We start from the raw sequence: 10,780 nt of genomic DNA, 5'->3' as shown, positions 1-10,780 counted from the left end.
CTTACTCTTTCACCATTTTGGCATCGGTATTCCACAGGCTTATCTTACAAACAAACTTGACGATCTTCCTTTGAACTCAATGGTAGGTAAGGTTCAATTCATTTATATGTTGTGTTGGTTTACATTTTTTTTTTTTTTTTTATGTTTTGTAGGTTGCAAAATGGGCGGGTCAAGCGGTCAAACGCGTCAAGTGTGTTATATATATGTTGATTATTGATTTAACAAAATCCCTTTGGATCGTTGTGAGTGATACCTCTGAAAATAGGTTTCTGCAATGTAAGTAGAATGAACTAAATAGGACAATAAATTATCACCATCACTCAACTTTAGAACTTAAGTTAGTTTTAAATAAATAAAGTGTGTTGTATGTGAGTTTCTATGAGCAAGTGTGACTAACTTGGTAGGTTGGCGAATTGACTAACGTGTCGAACTGGCTTTGAGTAGTTGGTAGCTACCTGACAATTGACAATTTGCAATTTGCGTACACTTTTAATTTGGCCACATTCTTATTTGATGATTTGACTAAATCATCAAATATTTGCAACGAAGTTGCTATCTAGTAGATTTGGCCGCGTTCATATCTGTGGGTCAGGTTTTTGCTTTTGGCAGATTTTGATGTTGGTACTTCCTTTGAAGTTGCTATGTGTGCTCATATTCTTAACATAGAAGTCATTGTTTTTTTTTTTTGTACTTCTTCATATATGCCGTTTTTTGCATTATTATAGTAGTTGTTTCAGTTGTTATTACATTGAAATTGGGATTTTTAGACACACCAATTGTTATAGACATTTGTATGAAGATATAACTGCCAATCTATGTCAGTATATGTTTGCCTTTATGTATACAAATATTCATTATCCAGATCGTGTTTGCTTTTTTCAGGCTGTCTTTGAAGCATCATTTGCGCTTCGAACCTGCGTTTGCTGTTTTTTGTTTTTTTACAGTAACATGCTCAGGTTATACACATTGTTTTTTGTTTCGTTTAACGCAACATTCAGGATATAATATTCGAGCTCGAGTTGAACAAAACTATCTGCTCCATTAGTTTATGATTCTAACTGTACATATTATTAGTTTACATTAGCTAACGATATACATATGTTACTATATGAACTTAAATTGCAGGTTAAATTGAGGAAAGGAGAATTGAAAGGGAGGAAATAAGAAAATTTTGCTTTATTATAATACTTTACATCACGTTTTATGCAAGAACCATGGTACATCGACTAATATAGTTCTTAGAACCATGGTAGTATTACATAATGGGTCTTTCTTTTGGTGTTTTTGGCCTAACAGGAAGCAAAGTTGCATATAGGCATGAGCATAGCGGGGAGACAATCAATTTCAACGTTGACGTAGTGGTTTGGGTTCTGGCCATATCCATTTTTTGATCAACATCATCTTAATTAACGGTACATAAGTTATTACCATAACATTTACGAACTCATTTTTACCAATTTTTAGTTTCAATAAATATACTACTAACGTGTTTCGTCATTGTACTGGTATCAACGACAAACAATAGTGTACAAATAGTAACGATTACGAAAACTATTTTTTAGAGCTACCGTGCAACGCACGAGCTCTTACAAATTTTTTGATAGAATATCCATTAAGACCAATCAATTTATACAAATAGTTTTACGTATTGTGTTTATGAGTTGATATTAAAATACCAATCAATTTATTTATAAAAGTAGTTGTACGTATTGTGTTTATCAGTTGTATCATGAATTCTTATGTAATTTGAAGAGTTCAAAATAGGGTCGGTTCAACACTGGAGCTCCCTGTTGCTTAGAACGCCTAACCAAGTATAACCATGTAAACTTTTTGATATTTCATAGGGGATGTTATTTGGAGCTTTCAATGTTTATTAGTGATCTTAATTATTTTTTCATTTGTTCATACTTACAATTTCTTACGATTGAAGAAAATGGGGATTAAGTGCTACTTATGCATGAGCCAATTTCCGTGCGCCCGTTGAATATATGTATGTTAGTTAATTGCATTTTTTCTTTACATAGTATATGGTGAATTTGTATAACATAAATGGATTAATGCCAAATGTTGTATTCTCTTTACTAAAGAATACAAAAGTATTCAATTGGTTGACTGTTATTATTGTTCCAATGTTTGATTGCGTCTGTTATTCTTAATTTGTAAGTATGTTAGATGATTTTCATTATTTGTGCCAACTTTAGTACCAGAACTATAGTTAAAGTGATAGAAAATTATTTAGATGGTAATTTGAAATTCAACCCGTTTTGGTCGAATAGTGTTAAAATTGAGTAATGGTTAACGTTGACACATGTATTATATCGAGTTTCGGCTAATCAGTATCAATAATAACATTTTCGAATACTATTTTTTAAAATAATATAATATATACGCTTTTAGTTATTTGACTAAAAGTCGCCGTACAACGCATGAGCTTTAAAAGCTAGTTTTTATTTTTATAGAGTAAACTACTCCATATTTTAATAGAATAAATTATTATTTCGGTAAAATTTAAAATACGGAAATGGTCTGGAAATAAGACTTGCGATTTTACAAAAGAAACAGTCTGGAAATGGCGAATGCTGCTGATGTAGACGCGCTGGACTTTGAGCCTGATGACGATGATCTGATGGACGACGATGCCGTTGTCGACGTTGACGCCTCTCCTCCCGGCGCCGCCTCTCTTATACCTAAACTTAAATCTGCTATCACCGGCGGATTCACCACCGCTGACGACGCTTCTTCCGGTCCTAAAAAAACAAAAGGTCGTGGTTTCCGTGAAGAAATTGATGCCGGACGGAGTAATCGTACGTCCGGTCGCTTCGATTCACTCGATTCCGGTGGGTCCGGAACGATGTTAGTTTAATTTTCATCTCTCGTATACTCTGTTTCTGTTTGTATATTGGATCTGATATTTTACTCTTAGCTTATCTATTGTTTCTGTTGTTATTTTTAATTAAATAATTAATTAATTTATAAACTTAAATGTGAAGAGAGGATAATGAGCTAATACTGTAATATGAGCTGTAGCTCAATCTTAAAATGTGGACTGTGATCGGAACTTATGCACTTTGACAAGGAGTTATCAGTTCTGTGACGATTCGTTGCTACAAATATTATATTAAGTTAAAAGTTAGTTAACAGTTATTAGCTTATTTGTTCTTAGCTTCTAGTGGTTTTTAAGAGCATTAGAGTGTGAGTGAGAGGCCATATGTGATGATAAAGGATTGATGTAGGATGTATAAGATGTTTACGATAATTGTATTTGTCACAGTTTTTCTGAATGATGTAGAATGTTAAAGAGTAGGCGAATTGACTCTAATATGTGTTTTACACGAATCATTTTTGTGTTGGATTGGTTGGGACTCGTATTTGTTGATAAAAGTTGACATTATAAAACGTTTCATAATCCGCATCAGTAAACGTAGTTCAAAGGCTAATGTGTTCATAATCCGTGTATCAGGAACTTTTTATATATATTTATATTTAAAATCTAAAAAGTCAACGTAAGTCAACATCCGAGTTCTCCCCGAGTTGTCGAGAACTCCCCAACAATTTCCGACTGAGTTCTCTCTGAGTTCCGAGTTCTCCAACCTTCTTGTGTTTTCTTTCTTGTGGTCTGAGATCTATCTGGTCGCCAATAATGAATTTATTTAAGATTCATGTTTTTATAAAGCTAGTCAAGCTAATGCAAAAAAAAAAAAAAAGCTTATATACAAAGACATATAGTATATATGCTACAAAGGGATATGGATTGAGCTCTAACTTAAATAGATGAAAAAGCCCTATTCAACAAGGTCATGGGTAAACTATGGGCTGGGAGTCTACTGCCATCGCCATTTTCATTGTTCATCATGTGTTTCATTTCTTTATGATGTATTTATGAATTATTTGGGCCTGTGTTCCAACAGCCTGCAATTATTGATTGGCCACTTTGTCATTACCTTTATTTTGTTGTGGGTCTTGATGTAGACAGTCAACATCTATAAATGCATTACTGGTTGTGCAAACATTCACAAGGTGGATTCAGTATCCAGAGTTAGTTATTATAAATGTGATGTTTCTCGTATTGAAACTAATATCACTTAAGCTTTATCATTCCATCATTTAGCGTTCGTTTTTTAATTGTATTATGAGCTATATGGACCTTAAGGATCATTTCAAAAAAGTTATATTGACCAGCCTACCTAATACAGAATGTAAAAAGATTGCAAAGAGAAAGTGGATAGACCCTAACCTTGTTTTCAGTTTTGTAGTCGTTGGACTACATATATCTTAGTTTTTGATAATGCTAAAACATAATAAACACTATGGATTTCCTATTCATTTGAAGAAAAATAACAAAAATGGATTATATATATATATTTGGTAATGGTCTAAGTACTGCGTTGATACCTATATCTGGCTAGCGGCTTATAAGTATCAGTACAACACTAGAACTCCTTAGCTTGATGGGCTAGATTGCCGATTGATGTTCACCTTCGGGATAGTACCCTGCAGACCTGGATCACGGTCTAGTACCGTGGGGTGGCTTTATCAATCTTACATAGCCAAATTGAGAATTGGTCCGTTCAGCGCTTTTTGGCTAAGTCTTCAGGTTCTTGAGGAAGTACTGTGTGAGAGAGAAAGTGTGTTCTCTGCCACAAGCCACAAGCACAAGTGTCTCAAAAGTGTTGACCCAGGTGGCCTATTTATAGGCGTGAGTGCTCCGTAATGTTCGGAGACACGTGTCACGCTGCCTTTGATTGATTTATGCGAAAAGTGCGTAACCGACTTTGTGCTTTACGCTGACGTGGCATGTGTGCTGCTCACGTGCTCTTTTTAGGGCATAAGCATAAGTAGCGGCCAATAGGGCTTACGCAAAACGTGGGCGGCCTGCCTTATGTTTAAGAATGCTTTTCTAGATGAAGAACGCTTGACGACGATATACTAAAAGATTGCCTTTAATGTTATTTTCATATCTTTTGAACGTCTTTTCTGTCTTATGTTGAGCTTTTTATGCGTGCAAACCATTCATTCAAATTTTCAGCAGAACTGGGAAAAACTTCTTTATCTAAAAGCCTTTTTCTCAATTAATTTATATTACGTTGGACTTTGCATCATCTTCTTGCTTTTGTGGTATTTGCCTTGTCATGCTACTGATAATATATCTTAGATGACATGTTACCAACATGTTTTAGCTTGTTTTATGTACAGTATTTGAAAAATTACATAGGTATCATCTCTACTAATTCCTCAGACATCTTGGGACTGTGTAGCAATTGAAGGGTGGATTATTCTTGTTACTGGGGCTCATGAAGAAGCACAAGAAGATGACCTACAAAATGCATTTGGAGAGTTTGGCGAAATTAAGAAGCTGCATTTAAATCTTGACCGACGAACTGGGTTCGTCAAGGTATAATAATTGTGCGTCCTTTTAATCAATGTATTTTGAAGATTCGTAGAACATATTGCTACCACTTTCTAATTGCTAATTAATGTTGGTGATACATCATTTATTGTTTGGTTCAAGTGTTATGCACTCTTTGAGTATGAAACTTTTGACGAAGCTGAAAAAGCTATAACCTCAATGCTAGTGTTACTACTTTTGTCTGTAGGTCACCACGCGGGCCTCGGTCAAGAAGTCCTCGCAGGAGATTTTGATTTTGTATGTTTCCGAAGCAACAGGGTGCGGTACTTGTAGCATGTACTAGTACACTGCATATGCAGAATGAATTTTTTATTTTTTCCTATATTTTTGTAAGTTCCATTCATATCACAAGTCTTATATCTACACTGAATTCATATATTTTCACATCTGTGTCGAATGGATATAACATCTGCCGTTGTCTGTATCCTGCTCTGTTTACTCGAGTGTTGTATGTACAGTATTCTTACTCATGCTGGTCAACTGTCCTCATGATGCTGCAGCTGTCCAGTAGATGACTTTGCAAAGGCTCGTTGGGGTTCCGATTATCCGCCACCACACCCATCGTAGATCCTCTGTTTTTTGCATTTCTGCCAACTGCTTACATAATCAACAGAAGCAAGCATCAGTTACAGTGTGATCTTGTACACAGAAGCTGAATCAAACACGTGTATGAAATTTTACGACTTTACCCTGCCATCTCTTAGCTCAAATATTACCGAAGTTTCCGTGAATGAAATTGGTCGTGTAGGGGCCACCTGCGTACAACCGATGGCAAGTAAGTTATTCAGGATCTGTAGATTTTGCAAATTGGTAATTACAACACCTTTGCTTATAAATGGGTTATGTTGTGGTAATCACAACCCAAATTGACTGTTTAGACCCCCACAAAAACTACCCGTTTTGTTAGCAGTGCTGGAAAGTACAGGATGTGTGCACATTTTTACAAATAGATCAAACCAAACCTTCGGATCACAATCGTCAGTTGCCTTTTCATGTATCTGGTCAGTTTTTAGTTGAAATTCATGGTCCGTATGTACTATTTTCTCACTGTTTTCACCGGCAATGTTTCCAAAAGAAGGAAACTTAAAGTCGCTCCATTTCCAAGTCGCTTGATCCAAGTACCTCAAGTAAACATTCCCATTCGAACCAACCAAGAACACTTGGGTTCCTCCAAGGCATGGTCCAGTTGAGCCAACTAATGTGACCCCGAGACAGGGTGAACCATGTTCCACCCAATCCCAACCATCAATAGGGTTCCAATTATACTCGACAAGTCTACCGTCTTCAGATATTAAGAAAATCGATCCAGTTAACGATCGTGATGAACCCCTCATTGCAGTTCCAGGCTGTTGTGACAGCACCAAATGTTGTGACTGATGGTGCCGGTGCCATAGACCCGTTACCTTGTTGTACTGGTACAACTGACCGTCTCTTCCAATAACAAAAACTATGTTTTCTCTAAACACTTCTTGGTCTGCTATGCTTGCGATCTTCGTATTCGAGGGGTGTCGACAATTTTTCCACTTCAATTTCTTTAATGCAACCTGAACGCACAGCCAATTGATAAGTACTAAGCTGGGGTGGCAAGATCTGTGAGTAAGAACATTTTGGGTAATGTGTCAAAAACTCAAAATGGGTAATAATCAAATGGGTAATGTGTCAAAATGGGTAATGGGTCAAATGGGTAATGGGTAATGGGTCAAAGGGTAATGGTCAAAATGGGTAATGGGTCAGGTCAAAATGGTTTACGTTGAAACGTACTGTTAATTGTAGCAAGCCACCAGTCTTGCTGATGAAGAAGAGCGAGTCTTCTGGCGTAACTTTTGGAGATTTGCCCGGAATTAGGTCCCATGGTGGGCCCGCGATAACTTGTTTTCCTTTCTTCGCAGCTGTGCAGTTTATCCACGTGAGTTCGTTACCTGTTCTTTCTCGAATGATCAAATCATTATTCTCATCCACCAGAAACAAACTCCCGTTATAACTTCCAACTGTCGCTTTCATCGCTGTAGGATACTCATGATGAAGCCAAAACCATACGTTATCAATGTTCAGATACTCGTAAGTCATCCCATCTATCGTTACAAGAAAGAACGATCGACCTTCATACATAACCCGTAACCTAAAGTTCAAATTAGCAGTATTACTTTCGTGATCCACGTTCGCTTCCTCTTTCGATTTACTCACCGTCGACACCAAGTAATAGTTCTCGTATCCTTTGTTTCCAGCTCGTCTTCTCGATGCAGACCTTGTGTTCATTTCTTCATTATTGAGTTCATCTTTTATCCCTGCAATACAGTTCAAGGGCCCACGATCTTCGGTGCAGTATTCTGCATTCCATCCTTCACTCTCGGGAGCATCAATTATCGACCATGTGTACTTTGTAGACACCCGTCTTGGATTCACAGGTGGGGTCGGTCCCACCTCGTCCCCACCTGTCTTTGATTGGTGGAGTTCACCAAGTCTACCGTCGTCTAATAGAAATATGACCCGGCCCACCTGAAATTGTATCCCGGCAACACCTTTCGCTACTTTTGCATTCACAGGATGCATATGATTCACCCATGTTTCATGCCTGTCTTTAAATCAGCAGTCATGATGCAATTTGCCACCAAATTAGGTACTTACGAATCGTTAACCCAGCTATATATTGTTTTTCGGGTTAAATAGAAATTAAGGTGTATAATTAACATACCTTCTTGTTTAGAAATGTTATATTCAACGATGGATCCTGAGGCCGTTGTCAAAAACAAAGAGAACATATTACTGTATGTTTCTTCGGTTGTCACGAGTGTTATGGATGTGAATTGTTGATCGTTCGGGCTTTCGTGGACCACCCATTTCCATTTCCTCTGTTGTAATCTTCTTTCAACCAAGTTTCCACCCTGTAATTATTGATTTTAAACATAAAACTTGTGGGTGTAGAGAAAAAAAAAAGTAAGTTTCTTGTCATGTATACTTTGGCTAATAGAAAGAGTGAATCTGAATGTGATCCGGTTCTTCGTTGTACTGTACAGCTTGTTGATGGTGTCAACGCAGTGTCTTGTGTTGATTCTTTACTCCAAATGTGTTTCTTCCAAAATGGCTTTTTAGACGGGTCAAATTCGTACAGATCACCTGTTGAACTGCATTGGGTAACAAAAACCAACATTATGGATTAGAGTCATGGTAACAAGTGACGAAAAACTTAGATTAAAGGATGGTGACCTTATAGTGAATACGACTTGTCGTGTACTTGCAGCAGCATTAACTATGGCTGCGACGTCTGCACCGGATGGCTTCCCATGGTTAATCCATCTGCTCACATTACAAAAAGACATAAATACCCTTTTAAAGAAAAATAGTAGCAGATGAAAATAATAAAGAAACCTTTCAGGGTCAGCATCACTAAGTTCTAACAGCAGCCCAGTATTTGTGCAGAAATAGATCCTCCTGTATTCATTATGCCCAAATCAATCACAACATATGCTACTGATCTTTCAACTAAAGTTGGTGATATTCATGGGTCAGGCGGGTGGGCCGGCGGGGTAATGAATCAAATTGGGTCCGAGTTCAAATGAGCAATTATTCGGTTGACTCGTCAACGTTCTTGTTTTTATTTTATTATTATTATTTTTTTTTAAATTACTCCGTACAACGATTATTATTTCAAAAACTGTATTATCAAAATTTATTTTATTTCTTTCAATTAGTTGGTTTATAGATCGTAAATTATAGATGGATAGATATAGATTGAAATAATCCAGATTAACAACTTGGGCAATGGTGAACCACTTAAGTTTTCTACATGACCAATTTGACCCGTTTGAGTTAATACGTACTCAAACACGTAGCTCACTAAAGTCAACCCATATTTAAGTAAATGGGTTGAAATCACCACCTCTTCTTCGGTCGAACTTACTCCTTATCATGTGATATGACTCCAGATTTGATTTTTATTGTCGTGCTAGAATCCACAATTGGTGGGATCTCAACCCATACTGGCTGTGAGTTATCGTTTAGTTGCAACTAAAACATGAAAATAATAACATTAGTTGCACACTTTTGTTGATCTATTGATAGAAGACAAAACAAGATTAGGTAGAATCCCAAATTTTCAAATCATAAGATAAAAGCATCAAGATTTTTTTTTGGAATTACATGGTATAAGATTCCAGCTTCTGAAAGAGCAAGAATTGTATGATTGACCAAAAAAACAGAAACTGCATAACCTGCTTGTAATGGCAATTCATGAGGTGCAATCACCCATTGAATCCCATTCCAATATCTCTCGTAAATCGAACCACTTATTCCGGTCACCCAAATCGAATCTTCCGCCATTTTTATCATTGAAAGTCTCTTTCTTGATCCCAACACCCCAATCTTTCTTTCATCTTTGACTTTCTTTTTATTTGAATCTTGTTCTTGTTCTTGATCCATATCAATTCTTGTTTGATCATTATTGTTTGTTTCTTGTATTGGTTCAATGATGCCTACTTTTGTACAATTAGTGTTGACACATGATACAAGATCATAAGGTAACTTCACTTGTACCCAAGTCTTGGATTGTTCATCATATTGCCAAAAGATGGTTGTTTTTTGTTCGAATTTTCGATTGTTTTGTTGATGACATGATGATGATGATGATGATGATGATGATGATGAACAAGAAAAAGATGGAATCTTTGAAGAGGGAAATGATTGAATGATGATGACCCATATGAGAAATGATCTTGGAAAGAATCTTAAAGGGAATCTTGACATGGTGGTTTATGTGCATGAGCAGGGTACAACTCTAAGTTAGATACACAAACATGTATCTATATTTTTATATGTATATGGGAGTGAAGATGGGGGTTAAAGAACAGATTGGTTTGGATTGTAGTTTTGTTGGTTATATAAACATGGGCCATAGCTCATGGATATAGATATAGAGAGAAATTGGAGAGTGAATCTTTCCCAAATAACATGACAAAAACTAATAGAGATTTATGGAGATTGGAGTGTGTGTGTGGGAAAGAGAGAGAGATATTACTTGTGGGGTTACAAGTGCTTTAGATTATATTCAATACTTTTATGTCACTTTCTTCAAATTTCTCAGAACAAAATGAGTAAATAATTGAATATAATATTTAATATTGACGTGTAATAATCGAAAATTACATTAATAGTTGATGTTAATTCGATTTATATAAATATAAATATAAATAAATGTGAAATGAAATATATATTGGGTGAGGAGCTATTGATAACTAATTTTGAGGAAGAACTTTAGAGAATTAGTATAAACACACCGTAGGCTCATATTTATATTACGGATTCAAACAAGTACAAATGAGTTTTTTTCAGTTATTTTAGTTGTTATATGTAAAATGTATATGTTAATAAAATATGGTA

The 10,780-nt window shown here is 36.1% G+C and overlaps 1 protein-coding gene across 1 annotated transcript; it reads right to left on the bottom strand.

Moving 5' to 3' along the window:
- Positions 1-5,321: 5,321 nt before the first annotated feature.
- LOC139856180 (uncharacterized) lies at positions 5,322-10,378 on the bottom strand. Its single transcript, XM_071845430.1, has 10 exons — positions 9,545-10,378; positions 9,306-9,412; positions 8,774-8,836; positions 8,612-8,701; positions 8,364-8,529; positions 8,100-8,289; positions 7,169-7,983; positions 6,370-6,951; positions 6,097-6,162; positions 5,322-6,001 (listed from the first exon to the last, which is right to left on the bottom strand). The coding sequence occupies exons 1-10, from the start codon at positions 10,145-10,147 to the stop codon at positions 5,894-5,896; spliced, it is 2,790 nt and encodes a 929-aa protein (XP_071701531.1). The 5' UTR covers positions 10,148-10,378; the 3' UTR covers positions 5,322-5,893.
- Between the last annotated feature and the right edge of the window lie 402 nt (positions 10,379-10,780).

This window comes from Rutidosis leptorrhynchoides, chromosome 6, assembly GCF_046630445.1.
Source record: "Rutidosis leptorrhynchoides isolate AG116_Rl617_1_P2 chromosome 6, CSIRO_AGI_Rlap_v1, whole genome shotgun sequence".
NCBI classification, from domain to species: domain Eukaryota; kingdom Viridiplantae; phylum Streptophyta; class Magnoliopsida; order Asterales; family Asteraceae; genus Rutidosis; species Rutidosis leptorrhynchoides.
Note: the sequence above shows the minus strand (reverse complement) of the source record. Positions and strands in the feature narration are given on the sequence as shown.

Bases quoted from the DNA above. Each gene is read 5' to 3' on its own strand.
- LOC139856180 (XM_071845430.1), bottom strand. From the start codon at position 10,147: ATGTCAAGATTCCCTTTAAGATTCTTTCCAAGATCATTTCTCATATGG. The intron at 8,530-8,611 runs GTCACCATCCTT...TACCCAATGCAG, and splicing joins CAAGTCGTATTCACTATAAG to TTCAACAGGTGATCTGTACG. The intron at 8,290-8,363 runs GTATACATGACA...CAATAATTACAG, and splicing joins CACTCTTTCTATTAGCCAAA to GGTGGAAACTTGGTTGAAAG.